The following is an 18504-nucleotide window of genomic DNA, read 5'->3' on the forward strand; positions in this document are numbered from 1 at the left end:
TGGACGAACCTTAACAGGACTGGGAAACCACGCGCACGAAGGCAGGAGAGGCCAACCGCAACAGCGTCAGGTGTGAAAGCGAGGGGGGGTGGGTCGAATGTGGGTCCTCGGGCTTCTGGTTGTCAGGCAGCGAGGAATTGAGGAGTGGTGACCGGTTGGTCAAGTAAGGAGTGGGTGGGGTCGTCGGTCCCTGGAGCAACGGCTAAAGACTGTGCCCGAGTCGTGTTTGAAGTGGTGTCCTCTGGAGGGGACATGCAAAAAGGGTTGAGCCGAAGGCTCAGTATGTATGGGGGTCGCAATCGAAAGTGCCGACCGTATTGTGTTGAGGGGTGGTCTCGGAGACCGGTTGGGTTGGGGTGAGGGGAGCGGGCCGCCTCGGTTAAAAATGGGTGGCCTGATTAAGGCCGATAAAGAGGGGTAAGGTCACGGGACCTCGGGTAAAAATTTGACGATAGTTTCGCGACCGAAAGGTCGCTAACTTCGCGGGCTGTCGAGCGCTTTGGCAGTAGGTTCTCGCTGACCGGAGATTACTGACAGTGTGCGTACCCGACGTGTGGGATCACTCGTGCGATGAGTGAAAATAAGGAGGGGCGAAGGCGGCTTTCGAGAGTAGCCGCTGGTTTGGCGAGGGGTGAACGGTGGACGCATCCCGTGAGGGCACCGAACGAGCAAAGAATGGGGGGGGTCGAGCGAGGGAAGTTCAGGGACCGAAGCAATTCGAGAATCAGTATAACTCCATCTCGGGGGGAAGAAATCCTACCGCGAGCCAGAGGCGAGCGGGTAGAATGCAGAAGAAGAAGAAGAAGAAACTTATATTGCTTTGAAGTACAAGACTTATCGCACACCGACCCAACCGCCTAAAACACAAACCGAACCGAACAAAAGAAGAAAGAAAACAACAAACAACAAACACAAACGCAAACGAACAAGAACAAAAACAAGAACAAAACAAGCACAAGCGAGCACGAACAATAACAGGGAAAATCCAGAACAACACTTCGACCAGAAAACCCAACGACAAGGAGAAATAACATATCTCAGCGGACTCGAGCGCTGGATCCATCAAATCAAAAAGAGAATTTTTTTTTTTTTTTAAAGAGTAAAAAGGAAACTCCCCTTCCTAATCCCGTTCCCGGTCATTTTCTTCCATCCCCTCTTCCAGGTCCGCCTCCGCCTCCGCCGACTCGTACCATTTCGAGAGTTGAGATTGTTTCGCAAATTGTAGGATGAGGTCCGTTCTCAGGTTTGTAAACATCCAGTTTTCCCAGGTCATCGCTCCGGGGATCTTCTCTATTAGGGGGGTACGGATTCGAGCCCACGCTGGGCATTCCATGAGTATGTGTTTCGCTGAGTTTTCCATACCACACTGGCATGGTTCGGGGTCTGTATATACTGCGTATTTGTCGATTCGGGTGGTTTGGCACCGGATTCGAAATACTTTTTTTGCTTCCGTAAGGGTGAGTTTCGCTATCTTGGGAGGGGGGCGGAATTCCCCCCGGTGGTGGTAGTTCGGTATTGATTGTGTGTTCCATTCTTCCAACAGGTGGTCGCGTAGTAGTTTATTTTGGTTCCACTTATCTCTCGCATTTCCAGGGGTCTGGTATGGGAGTAGTAGGGAAGCGATTCGGTGTAGGCCTGTTCCTTTGATATTTGCTTCTTTGTAAGGGAGGAGCTCGATCAGGGATTCATTGTTGGGGTGGGTTGCCTCGGAGCAGAGTATTCTGGTTCCGTACTTTCTTGAGCGATATGTCAGGAGGTGTTCTAAGGGGGGTAGGCCTGCTTCTCGGAGGAGTTTGGCTCTTTTGGTCCATCGTGGTAGGCCGGTGATGATCCGGGCCGCTTCATTATATAGTGGTTCGAGGGATCTTATAATGTGGTCTGCACCGGTCCACCAAGCCTCGGATCCGTAGAGTAGGCTTGGGAGGAAGCCTTGTGTTATGATATGATGGATTGTTTTGACCGTTATGCCTGGCAAGCGGGCTGTGTATCGAATCTGGTGGAGGGCTTTAAGGCCTTTTGCGATCGCTGCTTCAATGTGGGGCCGGAAGGAGAGGGTCGGATCTATCCAGACTCCTACATATTTCAGTCTTTCCTTGGGGTGTATATTGATATTGTTAACTTTGACCGGAAGTCGTGGTTGTTGTATGGATGATGTGGTAGGCCGGAAGAAGATCAGATCGGATTTATCCGGGTCGTATTTAATTTGGAGTGGCTCAGCTTTTATTAGTCTCTCTCTCATTCGTTCCTCCATTCTCTTGATTGTGAAGCCTGGTGTTTTGGATATTTGTACCAGCGCATCATCGTCGATGTATGTTGTGTCCATCTCTTTCGGACTGCTTGTTGGGTCCAGGATTACTCCGGCGTAAATCATAAATAGCACCGGGGACATGGGGCTACCTTGCGGCACTCCAGAATCATAGGGCTGTGGTTCTTCTAGCTCATGGTTGAATTGAAACTGTAGTTTTCTGCCGGTATTGAATTCCTTGCACCATTCTGTTAAGTAGGTAGGGAATTTTTGTTGTTGCATGATTTCCGCGAGGAGTAGGTGGTCGACGCAGTTAAATGCTCCTTGGATATCATTGGTTAGGATCGCTGGTCTGTCTCGCCGCGCGACTCCGGTACTGTTTTTCAGTAGTAGGTTTTGTTGTATTGGCGTTAAGGTTCTCAGCAGGGCGTCGATTGCCGAGATGGTTGGTCTTCCTCCAAATTGATTCGCTGAGAGTGTGCCTAGAATTTCTCCAGCGGTGCAGAGTCTTTGGGCCACTATCTTCTCCAGGATTTTACTGAAGCATTGTAGAAGGGAAATGGGCCGGTAGGCTTTTGCGTCATGATAGTTTGCTTTACCGGGTTTCGGGATCGGGATACACTTAGCTATCTTCCATTCCGCTGGGTGTACGCCGTGCCGGAGCATGGCGGAGAACATGTCTTGGATTATAGTTGTATTTGCTTTGACTATTGCTTTAATAAAGGTATAAGGAATGCCATCCGGGCCGGTCGCCGAGTGGGCTGGACAGGAGTCGATTGCTTTATTAAGTTCTTCGGGGGTGACTATGTCGAAGGTGTTGCTAAGGTCAAAAGAGGGGGGTCTAATGTTTAGGGGGGGATGGTCGGGGGACGTCCGTTTCGAGGGGAAAAGTTGGGCTCTTAGAGCTTGACACTTCCCCGCAAACGTTTCTTCACCTTGTATGGTTGGTATGATTGTGTCTCTTCTTCTTCCTACGTTTAGGATTCTCCAGACTTCACTACCTTTCGCCTCGTTCATCGTCTTTTCCCGCTGGTCCGCTTTTGCTTTCCGGATCATGACTGTCCATTCCCTGCAAGCCTTCCGGTGTTCCTCCACGTAATTGGGTTTCCTTGTGTTCCTCGCCTTCCTTTCTGCTGCATTTACCTTTGCCTTCATTTGTTTCATTTCATCTGACCACCAGGAGTTGGCTCTTACCCCCTCCTTCGAGAGCGGTGTTACTATGCTGACTGTTGACCTGACCAGTTCTAGAAAGAAATCAACAGTCTGTTCCGTAAGATCCTTGGTTTCCCATGCCTCTGCAGGGATGGAAATGTTTGACATGTGGTTTTCCAATAGCTTCCAGTCTGTTTGTCGCCACATTCGTCTTGGTACAAAAGGTGGTTTCTCCAAGTGTAAGTGAACGGAGGTTCTCCCATGGTCTGAGCCCGCTCCGTAGGGTTCAGTGCTCCATCGTAGGTTGTGATCGAGTATTGGGCCTTTTACAAATGTAAGGTCGATGGTTGTGGGCCTTTTCCCTCTGTCTCTGGGGAAATGCGTAAAGACGCCTGGTTCGTTCAGGAGGGACAGTTTCTGTCGGGTTATCCACCGTTTTAGTCGTGCACCATTGACGCGGTCTGCTCGAATGTTGTTTCTGTATTCATGTGAATTTACTCCGTACCACATTTGATGGTGGCAGTTGAAGTCTCCCATTACTAGACAATTATCAAGGGTTTGGATTGTACTTGCTATCTGAGCGAAGGGGCCACTTCGGCCTGGGGAGTATATGTTTAGGATTTGGGCTTTCTTGTTCTGGATTTCTACCGTAATCGATACTATGAAATTATCGTGTGTGTAGTGGTGTTTTGGTTTGAGGTTGGCATGTTTGCGGACGTATGTTGCGCATTTTGTGTTGGTATTGCTGGCTGTAAAAATATAAAAGAGGTTCGATTCTGGTGGGTATCCCTCTGCTGAGGTCCATGGTTCTTGTAATAATAGGAAATAAATACTAGAGTCTGTTTCCGCTTCTTCTACCGCCGCCTTGGTAATGAGTTCGCTCCGTGCACAATTGAGTTGGTGTGCGAGCGCGGTGGTTCGAGGCCTAAGCATTATTTGTCATGGGTTGGTCTTCTTCGGGAACGGGTGTGGCTCCGACTGGGGCGGTGGCTGGTACTTGAACTATCGACTCTTGGACGGGTGCGGCCGGTGGGTCTTGAACGGGTGGGGCGTTTTCTTTTCCTTTGTTAAGGAATCGGCGTTTGACTCTTTCGGGGCATGCTGGGTCGGAGGCCTTATGGATTCCTTTGCAGTTCAGGCATCTGATTGGGGTGTGGGTGCATCTATATCCTCCTTGGCATTGATTGCATGGGTGGAAGCTGGTGAGGTGATCTCCGGCACAATGACCGCATCTCCCATTGTTTTTGCATTTCTCCTGGCGGTGACCGTATTCGAGGCACTTCGCGCATTGGGTGTCTGGGAAGGTTGGGAGGAAGGCCTCGATGTGGCAGCTTCGGTTAAAGAGGGATAGGAACTTAACTCCTAGTGTTTCCATTGTGACTTGTCCTGGGAGCGCGATGACCATTGATGAGTGGGTTTTCTCCATTCGAGTCTCTGCTCTGGAGATCCAGCGGGGAACCTGGGCAAGTTGGAAGTTCTCTCCATAGTTGCTTCTAATTTCGGATGCTACCAGTTGGCCTGCCTCGACGCCTTCTCCGACCGTCGTGGGGATTCCGTGAATAAGGAACTTTGACCATTTGGAGTTTGCCCGGATGATAGCGACTGGTACTTGTAGGGTGAGGAGAGCCTCCTCGATTTCTTTGGCGTATTCCATTGCCTTCGATGCTGGGGTGACAAACTTTGTTTCCAGGATAAAGTTATCCTTGGGTGTTCTCCTTGCTGAAATGAAGTGGCAGGATTCGTCCTGAATTCTTGAATTGACTAGGGTCCTGATCTCGGAGGGGTTGACGTCGGATGGGGCAGTGGTTTCGACAATGATTTCTCTGTTGATTTTGGTATATTCTGGCTTGAAGAGAGGATCCGCTTTTGGCTTTGCAGACTTCTTTCTTCTCTCAACAACCTGGAAATTTCCTTGGGCAGGACCGGGGGCCGAGGCCACGGCGGCCCAGGTGCCTGCTTTCCATCCACGGGGTGGGGCTTGTTGGGGGGGTGCGGGTGGGGGGGCCTGAGGAGCTGCCTGAGGCGCTGCTTGGGGAACTGTTTGGGGGACCGCTGGAGGGGGCATTCTCTGTCCCTGCGGTTGTTGTTTTCGCTGTTGTTGCTGTTGTTGCTGTTGTTGCTGTTGTTGTGGTTGCTGCGGTTGTTGCGGTTGTGGTTGTTTATTAAGGAGAAGGTGGATCGCCGAGTGCATACTGGTGATCATGCTTGTCTGCGCCTCGATTTGGTGCTTCAGTGTATCCACTGTTCTCCGGAGTGTGGTCGTTTGCTCTTCGAGGGTTTCCATCCTATCGGTAGGTGGGCAGATTCGGCTGGTGGCATGTCTGATGGCCCAGGTAATATAGTTCAGGTCCGTCTGGGTGTGAGTGTCTTGGGGGACAACGCTCGGGTAGAGGTAGTCAATTCTCGGCTGGTATGGGTCGTTGTAGTCGGATTCTGATGCAAAGATCGAGGAGAATTCTTGTTCCTGAGCTCCGGATGGGGTTGGGTCAGGAACCGGAGTGTTCCTGTTCTGCGGGGGGGCTGTCCCTTGCTGGGAAGACTGAGTAAAGAAAGATTGGAGCGAGGCTTGTTGCGACATAATTGAATGTCCAGTTCTTCCGGCGGCGTGAAGTGATGTTTCGGATAGGTTTCTTTTCCTTCCCTTTGGGAGGTCAAGGCTGGAGAATTCTTCGCTAGAAGCCAGTTTTCGTGGTGTTTCTTTTCGCTTGGAACAACAAAACGCGACCGTACGATCGGGGACAAAGTGGCTCAACCTGGTATGGTATACCAGGGTAAACCGAGGGGAATAAAAAACAAGAAGTTTTAAAGCGAGGTTTGATATCAGGAAGTTTTGCGAGCCTTAGCGAGCAAGGAGAATACAGAGGTTGCGTAAAGAAAGAAGAGAAGAAGGAAAACAAACAAAAGCACAAGACAACGCCCCCTTATATATCCAACCATAGTCCAATGATGACAAATACCTTCGCGTAACAGAAACCAAAAGAACATAACAGAAATCCCCATTACAAATCCTAATCCCGCTACACAATACCTCCTTCCCTCATTCCAGTTTATCATCTAGCCGAAATACATAGTTGCCGTTACAGAATGGTGGAAATCAACCTGCCCGAAACCCACTGTTACGGGCATGCCAAGCACTTACAGGAGTGAGAGAAAAGGCCAGTAGATACCCCAATACCCTTTGATACTAATGACAACACCACTATCAACTCCGGTTCGCACCCACGAGGTGCGGTGCGATCAATATGAGACCAAGTGCGGAGTTGCGGTTTTCCTAGTTAAAAAACACATTTTCGACCCCAATAATAACCCCCGGAGCGTCAAACCGCCGGAGGGGAGTGCTTTTGGACCGGTGGATATATGAGAGACAGCTGGAAGCAGTCGGATCGAAGATCGGGTCACTCAGAGCGAATCGGCGCAAGCTACCAGCCGACCGAGTACCTATCGGCGGTACCTGTGGGCATGAGAGGACTCTGCTATGTGGGAAAGCGATGTGGGAAGAGGCCTGAGAAGGTAGCCTTGCCGTCCGAGACCTCCGAATAGCCGACGCTGACAATTATCCACCAGACGGCCGATGGAGAAGAAACATCGACAGGGAAACGTGCATTAGAACGGGTAATTAGGATGAGGGGTTTCAGCGGGTTTAGGAGTTTGGGTTACGGACTTAGGAGATAAATGTTCTTGGTTGTTTTTCAGGGTCTCGGGCAGGCCCCGAGTGTATTCTGTATTATTAGTAAACTGGGTCCTCGAGACATAAGCGAGGGATATAAATACTGTGTCATTCACTGACTAGCCAAACCATCATCGGCGAAATCAGAGTCTTAACAATATAAATCGTTGATACGCGAGTTACAACTTTATTTGACTATACTTTTGAAATACTTTACTCTATCGTGACTTCGAACTCTACCTCAATGTGAGGGATGCGTACCAGATCACAAGAGTACACTACGCAGAGCTCAGAGTTCGGCTAACAGCTACAAAGGTAGAAGTCTCCAAGGTCTCTTCAGTCAACGTCAAGTATGATTCTCCTTGATCCGATACGGGCCCCGCGAGCTACATTATCAACAAAGATTCACTAGAGTTAGCGGATGGTATTCGACCGTCTTCGACGTAATAGTTTAGGTAGAGTTCGAAGTCACGATAGAATAAAGTATTTCAAAAGTATAGTCAAATAAAGTTGTAACTCGCATATCAACGATTTATATTGTTAAGACTCTGATTTCGCCGATAATGATTTGGCTAGTCAGCGAATGACACAGTATTTATATCCCTCGCTTATGTCTCGAGGACCCAGTCTGCTAATAATACAGAATACACTCGGGGCATGCCCGAGACCCTGAAAAACAACCAAGAACATTTAACTCCTAAGTCCGTAACCCAAACTCCTAAACCCGCTGAAACCCCTCAACCTATTTATCCATTCTAATGCACGTTTCCCTGTCGATGTTTCTTCTCCATCAGCCGTCTGGCGGATAATCGTCAGCGTCGGCTCTTCGGTGGTCTCGGACAGCAAAGCTACCTACTCAGGCCTCTTCCCACATAGCAGAGTCTTCTCATGCCCACAGGTACCGCCGATAGGTACTCGGTCGGCTGGTAGCTTGCACCGATTCGCTCCGGGTAGTCCGATCTTCGATCCGATTGATTCCAGCTGTCCCTCATATATCCACCGGTCCAAAAGCACTCCCCTCCGGCGGTTTGACGCTCCGGGGGTTATTATTGGGGTCGAAAACGTATTTTTTAACTAGGAAAACCGCAACTCCGCATTTGGTCGCATATTGATCGCACCGTACCTCGTGGGTGCGAACCGGAGTTGATAGTAGTGTTGCCATTAGTATCAGAGGGTATCGGGGTATCTACTAGCCTTTCTCTCACTCCCGTAAATGCTTGGCATGCCCGTAACACCGCCCTCGTCCAGCGCGTCCGCTTCCAGAGGGACACCCTTCATACACAATTTACCGCCACCAACGAAACCATTGACAACCTCGAGGAGCAGGTAACCCGGCTCAACCTCGACCTTTATGTCACCTGTGCCACCCCCGCCCCTACCGTTGCTGTCCCTGTTGCCGCTGCTCCCCCACCCACTACTGTCCCCGCCTTCAGGTCCGAAAAGTTTCCAGACCCCGAAAAGTTCGATGGTAACCATACCAAGCTCCCCGGATTTACCACCCAACTTCGAATGTAACTTGAGGTCAACTACGATCGGTTCCCAAACGAGGCAGCAAAGGTTATCTATGCCGTCAGTCGCTTGGAAGGAAGGGCCCTTGACCAGGTCTTTCCACTCATTAACGCCAACCCTGCCGCCTCCTTCTCCCCCGTTACTGCCTTCGTTGCCCACCTGGAAGCCTCGTTTGGAGACCCAGACCCCCAGGGTACTGCCCGTCGCCAACTCATTACCTTGAAGCAAGGCAAAGGTGACTTCGCCACCCATTACTCGCAGTTTCCCCGTATTGTGGCATACCTGGACTACAACGAAGGAGCCAAGATCGATGCCCTGGCCGAAGGACTGTCGGAAGACCTGAAGGATGCCATGTCATACCGGACAGACAGGCCTAACACCGTCGAGGCATATGCTACCATGTTGATGACAATTGACAACCAGGTTCAGGGCCGTAAAGCTGAACAACGGGCCATTCGGAATACGATGGGACAATTTACCGCCCCCGCCGCTGTCGCACACCCATCTCACACCGCCGGAGGCCTCGCCCCAATGGACCTCTCCGCTCTCCAAAGCCGCTCCACTCAACGCCCTGCCATCGAACAACGATACACTTTTGTCAATGGACAACGTAAAACCTCTGCTGCCGAAAAACAATGGCGAAGGGACGACAACCTCTGTATGTACTGCGCCAACCCCAGCCATGTCTTCGCCAACTGCCCTTCTGCCAATCGCCCGCATGGTAATCAACCAGTTATGAGGGGCGCCCTTCTCGTACCCGCTCATAATGCCGCCGACCCCGCTGCCCCACCGATCGCTAGTCCTGCCTCTTCTGAGTCGGGTTTTCAGTAGTCCCGGGCTTGACTAATGGCTCCTGCCCGGGACCTTCTAATGTTTCTCCTTTGTCTGCGTTCTCTATCTCTGGCTTCTCGGTATCATCTGTGGAGGATAAATTGGATGGGGATCATTTTGTTGCTTCCTGTAAAATTGTAAACAATAAAATACCCATTCAAACCTACGCATTGATTGATACCGGTTGCTCCGGGTTCGCATTCATTGATAAAACATTCGCGTTCCATAACAACCTTCCATTTCTTCCCCTTAAATCGCCCCGTACTCTCGAAGTCATCGGCAGACGGCCCATATCCTCCGGACAGATTACCCACCTCTGCTACCTACCGTTATCAATCGACTCCCACCATGAAACTATCCCCTTCTTCGTCACCAAACTCGGCTCATACCCACTCGTACTCGGAAAAACTTGGCTCCAATTACGCGACGCCATACTACGGTTTAAGGACAATAGTATACTGTTCGACTCCGAATACTGTAAGCGTAAGCGCAACTCCCCTGCCATACCCGTTCCCATTAGAGGGATCACACCGCCACCCCGTTTCCACCTCGTCAGTTCAGCTGCTCTCTGCCGCTTCGCTCGAAGGGACAAGCTCCAAATCTTCAGCACAACTATCGAGGAAATAGATCAGGCGATGGGCAAGACCCTTAAGGAAGACTGGAGGAATCGAGTCCCAACCCGATACAAGAGGTTCTATAAGATGATGGACGAGAAGTTCGCTAACGAGATGCCGCCTCGCCGCTCCTATGACCATAAAATACCGCTCAGGGAGGGAAAAGAACCCCCGTTTGGGCCACTTTATGGTATGTCCCGTGAGGAGCTCATCGTGCTTAAGCAATACATACAGGACAACCTACAAAAAGGCTTCATTCAGGCCAGCTCTTCGCCTGCCAGTGCCCCTGTCCTATTTGTCAAAAAAGCCGATGGAACACTCCGTCTCTGTGTCGATTATCGTGGCCTCAACGAACTCACTGTAAAAAACTGCTATCCGCTGCCACTCATCCGGGAAACTCTTGACCGCCTCTCCAAAACCAAATGGTACACTAAGCTTGACCTTCGCCAAGGGTATAATCAGATCCGAATGGCTTAAGGTGAAGAATGGAAGACAGCCTTCCGTACGCGTTACGGACATTTCGAATATACGGTGATGCCCTTCGGCCTTACCAATGTGCCGGCCACCTTCCAATACTTTATTAATGATTGCGTCCGTGACTACCTTGATATGTTCTGTACAGCCTATCTTGACGATATCCTCATCTACAGCGACACCTTCGAGGAACATAGGGATGCGTACCAGACCACAAGAGTACACTACGCAGAGCTCAGAGTTCGGCTAACAGCTACAAAGGTAGAAGTTTCCAAGGTCTCTTCAGTCAACGTCGAGTATGATTCTCCTTGATCCGATACGGGCCCCGCGAGCTACGTTATCAACAAAGATTCACTAGAGTTAGCGTGTGATGTTCGACCGTCTTCGACGTAATAGTTCAGGTAGAGTTCGAAGTCACAAATAGAATAAAGTATTTCCAAAAGTATAGTCAAATAAAGTTGTAACTCGCGTATCAACGATTTATATTGTTAAGACTCTGATTTCGCCGATGATAGTTTGGCTAGTCAGTGAATGACACGGTATTTATATCCCTCGCTTATGTCTCGAGGACCCAGTCTACTAATAATACAAAATACACTCGGGGCATGCCCGAGACCCTGAAAAACAACCAAGAACATTTAACTCCTAAGTCCGTAACCCAAACTCCTAAAGCCGCTAAAACCCCTCAACCTATTTATCCACTCTAATGCACGTTTCCCTGTCGATGTTTCTTCTCCATCGGCCGTCTGGTGGATAATCGTCAGCGTCGGCTATTCGGAGGTCTCGGACGGCAAGGCTACCTACTCAGGCCTCTTCCCACATCGCTTTCCCACATAGCAGAGTCCTCTCATGCCCACAGGTACCGCCGATAGGTACTCGGTCGGCTGGCAGCTTGCGCCGATTCGCTCCGAGCGGTCCGATCTTCGATCCGATTGATTCCAGCTGTCCCTCATATATCCACCGGTACCAAAACACTCCCCTCCGGCGGTTTGATGCTCCGGGGGTTATTATTGGGGTCGAAAACGTGTTTTTTATGACTCCGTGTTTTGATCGTATATTGGTCGCACCACACTCCGCGAGTGCGGTCCAGAGATAGCGTTGGCGTATAGAGGGTATTGGGGTATCTACTAGCCTTTTCTCTCACTCCCGTAAATACTTGGCATGCCCGTAACAGCTTACCCCCCTTCCAGGGTGTCACGTCTCGGGACATCTTCTGACAGACTATGGTTCCAGTAAACCTGCTCCACATATCACCCGTGGTGTCTGTGGAGGGGAAGGACTTAGCCCCGTAGGGTACCTCTATAGTCTCAGGCGTTGGTCCTTCACGGCCTTGGGGTTCCTTCGATGAAAGTCGCGGACTAGGTCAAGTACGTCTGCGTTCATAACGTCCATGACTTGGTAAGTACAGTCGCTCATCGAGTAGCCCCGCCATTTCACCAGGTATTCCACTAATCCTCTTCTACTCTTCCGGCTTCCCACTATGCTTTCCACTTCGTACAAAACCTCTCCTTCCTTATCGACCTCTTCGGGAGTCGGGGGGCGTTGTTCACGGCCTGGGATACTGCTCTGTCGGTAACGTTCCAAAAGTTCAATATGGAACACGTTATGGATTTTGATTTGTGGTGGCAGTTCCAATTCACAGGCTCGTTTTCCCGCTAGTCGGATGATCTTGAACGGACCGAGTTTCTTATGATCGAGCTTTTTGGTGGAGCGACGTGTCTTGATATTGGCCGCATTGAGCATGACCATGTCGCCTATCTTAAAGTTCGGCGGTTCGTCCCTTTTCCGATCATAGTATTTCCCCATCTTCTCCCTGGTGTCTGTCAAGCGAGCGAGAGCAGAGTCGTGAACTCCTCGGATGAAGTGAGCGTACAGGTCACTGGTTGGGTTGACCACTTCGGCTTCCGACGGCCAGTTGGTTCTTGGGTTGTAACCGTAATTGGTATAGAACGGAGATTGACCCGTGGCGGTGGTAACCGAGTTGTTGTAAGCATACTCCGCCAACGGGAGTAGTTCTGCCCAATCATCTTGCTCATAGTTGCAGAACGCTCGTAGGTAGTGCTCAAGGGTTTGATTAACCCGCTCTGTTTGCCCATCGGTCTGAGGGTGGAAAGCCGTACTCATTCTTATCCTCACGTCCAATAATTCCATAAGGGATGCCCAAAAGCTTGAAGTAAACTTGGCGTCCCTATCGGAAACTATATCAAGAGGCAGCCCATGGAGTCGCCAGATTTGACCGAGGAATATCTTCGCTAAATCCTGCGCGGTCGTTTCTGCTACTAAGGGGATGAAGTGCGACATCTTCGAGAACCTATCGACTACTACCCAGATTTGATTGTATCCCTTTGATTCCGGTAACTGTACGATGAAGTCCATTGATATCGATTGCCAGACAGAATGTGGCGTGGACAGTGGTAGAAGCGCACCGTATTTCTTATGGCGGCTGGGTTTGTTGCGCTGGCACTCGTCACATGACCGAACGTAGTCATCAATCCACTCGTTCATTTTTGGCCAATAGAAGTTGCGCGTGATGAGTTCCAACGTCTTATCTTGTCCGAAATGCCCTGCCACTTTCGAATCGTGCTCGGCCTGTGCTATCCGGATCTTGATACGGTCGTCTGCCGGAATGTAGAGTCGGTTCTTATAGAAGAGTAGCCCGTCTTTCTCAGCAATATCCTTCAGTTCCCCCAGCTTCTCCCCTTGCTCAACTCTCTCTCTCAATCCTACCCATATCGGGTCTCCCGATGCCGCCTGCCTGACATGATCCAGAAAGGTCTTAGACCAGTCGATCACCCCCTTGGAGGCAAGCGACACCGCTGATACCACAAACTCTTCTTCCGCCAACTGTCCGGGCTTAAAGAACCTGTCTATTGGTTGTTTCCCAAGCGTGCCTCCCCCTTCAGGACGGTACTCCGGCCCTCGCGATAGTGCATCTGCCTTCCCATTTTTGGTTCCCGGGCGGTAAATAATCTTGAAGTCAAATTCCGCCAAAGACTCAGCCCACCTTGCCTGTCGTCGGTTAAGAACCTTGGTTGTTGAAAAATATTCCAAGTTCTTATGATCCGTATAGACGAGAACCGTTCGGCTAGGTCCTTCGAGGTAGTGACGCCATTGCTTGAAGGCTGACACAATTCCTAGCATCTCCTTATCCCAGACGTCGTAGTTGAGTTCCGCTGGGTTAAGTTTTCGAGAATAAAAGGCAACAGGGTGAGTCTTTCCGTCAATAACCTGGGATAGAATTGCGGCAATAGCAAAATCACTTGCGTCCGTTTCCACGATAGTCTGGCGATCTGGCGAGAAGTGTACCAAGATCGGCGCAGACGTAAACAGGGTTTTGAGTTTTTCGAAGGCTGCTTGGGCCGTCATAGACCAGACAAAGTTCTTAGCATCACCCCTGAGACAATCGGTAATGGGTTTACAGACCCCGGAGAAATTGTGGATAAACCTTCTGTAGAAGTTGGCAAAGCCCATGAAGATCTGTACTTCTTTAACGCTGCGCGGGGCTTGCCAATTCGTAACAGACATAACCTTATCCAGTGCCATGGTGACGCCTGCTGGGGCAAGGATATATCCGAGGAACTCGATTTCGGTGAGCTCGAAGAACGATTTCTTCGGGTTAGCGACCAGGTTGTATTCTTGTAGCCTGCTAAGTACTTTGCCGACCAGCTCTCTGTGTTCCTCTCGAGACTTGCTATATATTAGGATATCATCAAGGTATACTACTACACCCTGATCCAAGAATTCCCTCAGCGCATCATTCATCATGTTCTGGAAGGTCGCCGGCGCATTTGCCAGCCCAAAAGGCATGACGAGGTACTCAAAATGCCCGTACCGCGTACGAAAGGCTGTCTTCCACTCGTCGCCGTCTTTGATCCTAATGAGGTTATAACCTTCTTTTAGGTCAATCTTCGAGAAGATAACCGCGCCTGCCACTCGATCTCGCAGCTCGTCCATAAGTTGTAACGGATACCTGTTCTTAATGGACACACGGTTAAGTCCACGGTAGTCAACACAAAGTCGCAGACTACCGTCCTTCTTCTTCACAAATAGGATTGGGGCTCCTGCTGGAGATTTGCTTGGCCTAATCTTTCCCAATCGCAACATTTTATCTAGGTACTCCCGAAGCACCTTCAGCTCGACTTCGGATAGGGAGTAAACGGGTCCCCATGGTGGCTGTTTCCCTGGTTCAAGATCTATCGCATGGTCGTAAGATCGATGTGGTGGTAATTTGTCTGCTTCCGATGGTAGGAAGACTTTAAGGAACCCATGGAGCCAAGAGGGAAGAGTTTCGCGGAGGTTAACCGATTCATCTTCCAAAAGACAGATGCTACCGATGAATTGGGCCTCCGGATCGTCTAATACACCCTCGTCCATCTCTATTTGAGGTTCCTTGTCAGTGAAGCATCGACTCTTGCAGTTTTCACCATCGTAGGAGACTTCCCCATTTGACCCTATAACTGGCTTGTGTTCTTTCAACCACCAGTTCGGTAGTATTGCATCGATGCCAACCGGGAGAGGGGCGATCTCGAATGATAGCTGTGTTTGATGCCCCCTTGACATTATAATTAATGGTTGTGTAAAGGCGTGTCCCGTGCCCTTCATAACTTCTCCCGTAAATCCAAATACCCGGGCCGGGACGTCTCGTTTCACCTTCGGGACCTCAAAACTATCAACAAAAACAGCAGACAAAACAGGACCAGTTGCACCAGTATCCAACAACACCTTACAGGGTAAACATTTTTCCGCAAAACAAAGGAACTGATTAACGATAGGTCGAGGACCATGAATAGGTTCCTCCAAAATTTTCTGTTTTTTCTCCGGTTGGGACGCTCTCCCTTCCTGCCTTTTTCTTTTCATATTTTTTTTATTGTTTTCCGTCAGTGATAACATAGCAATCTGGGGATACTCCTGACCTGACTCATCAGAGTCCCTTTTTAAAAATCCTCGTCGAAATCCATCTCAGATTCCGATCCGCGTTCTCGCACAAACGCTTGTCCACTGGTGTACTCCGCAGCAGCCGTCGCAGCCGGCTTCTTAGCCCGGTGCCTCATTCGCTTTCTCTGAGGTTGGGGTTCCGGTGGTTCCATATCGTGGTCGCCATCGTCATCGCGGGTGCGCTTTCGGGAGAAAGAGGAGATAGATGCACTGCTGTTAGCATCTGAACGACACCACTTCCAAAGATGACCCTTTCGGCCACATCGCACACAGGCTCCATCGGTCTTTCGCTGTTCTCGGACCGGCTGTGGAACTCCTTTGGTGGCTTCGTCGTAGTCGTGGTATATTGGCTTATTCCCCGACTTGTTCTTGCTGGTGCTCTTCTTATCTTGCCCTTTTTCTTTCTCCTCAGTTTGAGCCCTCCCCTTGATCTTAAACCCCTTCTCCTTTTGCCGCAAGTTCCCACCATTATTCGTCTCCCTTCCTCTCGACTCCGCTTTCCCCAACATCTTCATCTGCTCTTGATAAGCCTCATGAGCCTTGCCGGCTCGTTCCAACTGTTGGATGTACTCGGAGTCGTCATCGGTTGGATCGAAGCGTGACTGGCGCTCCCGGATTTCATTTGGTAGTCCTTGGAGCAGGGCGGCGCGATAGGATGCTCCTTTCATCTGAGCATGCTGGTTCATGATTTCCATTCTCGTCAGGTAGTCTCCGATGTTAGCAGAGTACTTAAACTGCTGCATCTTCATCGCGTTCTCCATAGCCTCCTGAGTGCTTAAGAAGCGTTTCCTGATCTCCTGACGGAACCGAGTCCAAGTAGCATAGTCCGCGGCTGCCGGTCCTAGCATCTTGGTCTCGATATATTCCATAAACCATTCCTTTGCCAACCCACACGTATACGTCCCAGCGAACAGTACCTTATTCCTGTCCGTTCGGAACTTCTTGGGCTTCTGCTCGAAGTAGATCTCGCACTCCATGAGCCAATGCCGCAGGTTATGCTTTCTGGCATTATCGAACTCAAAGGGTATTTTGGCGAGCGAATCTACCATATCGTCGTCTTCAGGCGGCGCCGAATTCCGGTTTCCGCCTCTGTTCATTCTCCAATTCTTCCGACCGTGCGACCATTCACTGTTATCGTCGTCATCGTCGTCGGAAGGTTCTGGATCTCCCCCAACGTTTCCTCTTGGTGGGTTTTGTGGAGGTTGATTTCCACCATTCCCGCCAACTGGAGCAGCTCCCACCGGTCCTCTGCCATTATTGCCCTGCACTGGGCCGTCATTCTCCGGTTGCCTGCCTCCATTTCCTCCTACTGGACCAGCGTTTCCTCCTACTGGGCCAGCATTTTCGGGTTTCTTGCCATTGCCAACAGGAACCGTTCGGGGTGCATTAGGATCTAAGGGAGCACCTGCCACGGAAGGTGCTACTGACAGATGTTGTCGTAGTAGTTCCTCCATCTCGGCTATCCGTTGGTTTCTTTCCGCATCGGACCGCTTGAATTCCGCAAACCAAGCTCGTTGCTCCCCTTTTTCCTGCTCTCGCTCTTCTCTCACCATCCTCAGTTGTCGCTCCGCCTCCTGTAACTGGTTCTGGGTTTGCAGATGACTTTGCTCCAGAACCTTGTGGTTGGCGGCTCGTGCAGCTTCATGTACTTGTTGGACACTAGAGACGAGTTCGAAGAGCGATTCCAGATGTTGTTTTTGGGCAATGGCTTCTTGCCGTACCTTCTTATCCAGGATTTGCCCACTCCCTTGGACTTGTTCCTGGAGGTTTTGTAGCTGCTGCCAAACGGCCTGTCCAGCTGCACCAAGATACCTCATTTGTGCCTCATGGGTATCCAAAAACTCCTGCATGTTTCTCACGAACTGGGCTTGAGCAGAGCGTTTACTCGATTGCCTAGTTTGTGTGGAGGGTCCTCCCGTAAGTAGGGGGTCTGGGCTAGCAGCCCTTGATATCACCATAGAATCTTCTCCTCCGGCCTCCTCAGTTACGGCCGAGGTATCTATGAAGTAATTATCCCTTCGGGTAGTCATTATGATAGGGGATAATGATGATAGTTTTTTTTTTGAGGTGACTTCGTTACTCCAAGTGAACTTGTGAGTAACAATATACTGTGGGTGATGCGTACCAGACCACAAGAGTACACTACGCAGAGCTCAGAGTTCGGCTAACAGCTACAAAGGTAGAAGTTTCCAAGGTCTCTTCAGTCAACGTCGAGTATGATTCTCCTTGATCCGATACGGGCCCCGCGAGCTACGTTATCAACAAAGATTCACTAGAGTTAGCGTGTGATGTTCGACCGTCTTCGACGTAATAGTTCAGGTAGAGTTCGAAGTCACAAATAGAATAAAGTATTTCCAAAAGTATAGTCAAATAAAGTTGTAACTCGCGTATCAACGATTTATATTGTTAAGACTCTGATTTCGCCGATGATAGTTTGGCTAGTCAGTGAATGACACGGTATTTATATCCCTCGCTTATGTCTCGAGGACCCAGTCTACTAATAATACAAAATACACTCGGGGCATGCCCGAGACCCTGAAAAACAACCAAGAACATTTAACTCCTAAGTCCGTAACCCAAACTCCTAAAGCCGCTAAAACCCCTCAACCTATTTATCCACTCTAATGTACGTTTCCCTGTCGATGTTTCTTCTCCATCGGCCGTCTGGTGGATAATCGTCAGCGTCGGCTATTCGGAGGTCTCGGACGGCAAGGCTACCTACTCAGGCCTCTTCCCACATCGCTTTCCCACATAGCAGAGTCCTCTCATGCCCACAGGTACCGCCGATAGGTACTCGGTCGGCTGGCAGCTTGCGCCGATTCGCTCCGAGCGGTCCGATCTTCGATCCGATTGATTCCAGCTGTCCCTCATATATCCACCGGTACCAAAACACTCCCCTCCGGCGGTTTGACGCTCCGGGGGTTATTATTGGGGTCGAAAACGTGTTTTTTATGACTCCGTGTTTTGATCGTATATTGGTCGCACCACACTCCGCGAGTGCGGTCCAGAGATAGCGTTGGCATATAGAGGGTATTGGGGTATCTACTAGCCTTTTCTCTCACTCCCGTAAATACTTG

General features: G+C 50.1%; 3 protein-coding genes across 3 annotated transcripts; 1 reads left to right on the forward strand and 2 right to left on the reverse strand.

Moving 5' to 3' along the window:
* Positions 1-10552: 10552 nt before the first annotated feature.
* H6S33_006053 (uncharacterized protein) lies at positions 10553-10804 on the forward strand (the record flags this gene model as incomplete). The annotated part of the gene is made up of 1 exon (XM_044837466.1): positions 10553-10804. One exon carries the CDS (start codon positions 10553-10555, stop codon positions 10802-10804), a length of 252 nt encoding a protein of 83 aa, XP_044699362.1.
* Positions 10805-11791: 987 nt separating this feature from the next.
* On the reverse strand, positions 11792-15349 carry H6S33_006054 (uncharacterized protein; the record flags this gene model as incomplete). The annotated part of the gene is made up of 1 exon (XM_044837467.1): positions 11792-15349. The coding sequence occupies one exon, from the start codon at positions 15347-15349 to the stop codon at positions 11792-11794; it is 3558 nt and encodes a 1185-aa protein (XP_044699363.1).
* A 77-nt stretch (positions 15350-15426) lies between these two features.
* Positions 15427-17457, reverse strand: H6S33_006055 (uncharacterized protein; the record flags this gene model as incomplete). Its single annotated transcript, XM_044837468.1, has 1 exon — positions 15427-17457. The coding sequence occupies one exon, from the start codon at positions 17455-17457 to the stop codon at positions 15427-15429; it is 2031 nt and encodes a 676-aa protein (XP_044699364.1).
* Between the last annotated feature and the right edge of the window lie 1047 nt (positions 17458-18504).

This window comes from Morchella sextelata, assembly GCF_020137385.1.
Source record: "Morchella sextelata strain SCLS chromosome Unknown scls_2, whole genome shotgun sequence".
Taxonomy (NCBI): Eukaryota; Fungi; Ascomycota; class Pezizomycetes; order Pezizales; family Morchellaceae; genus Morchella; species Morchella sextelata.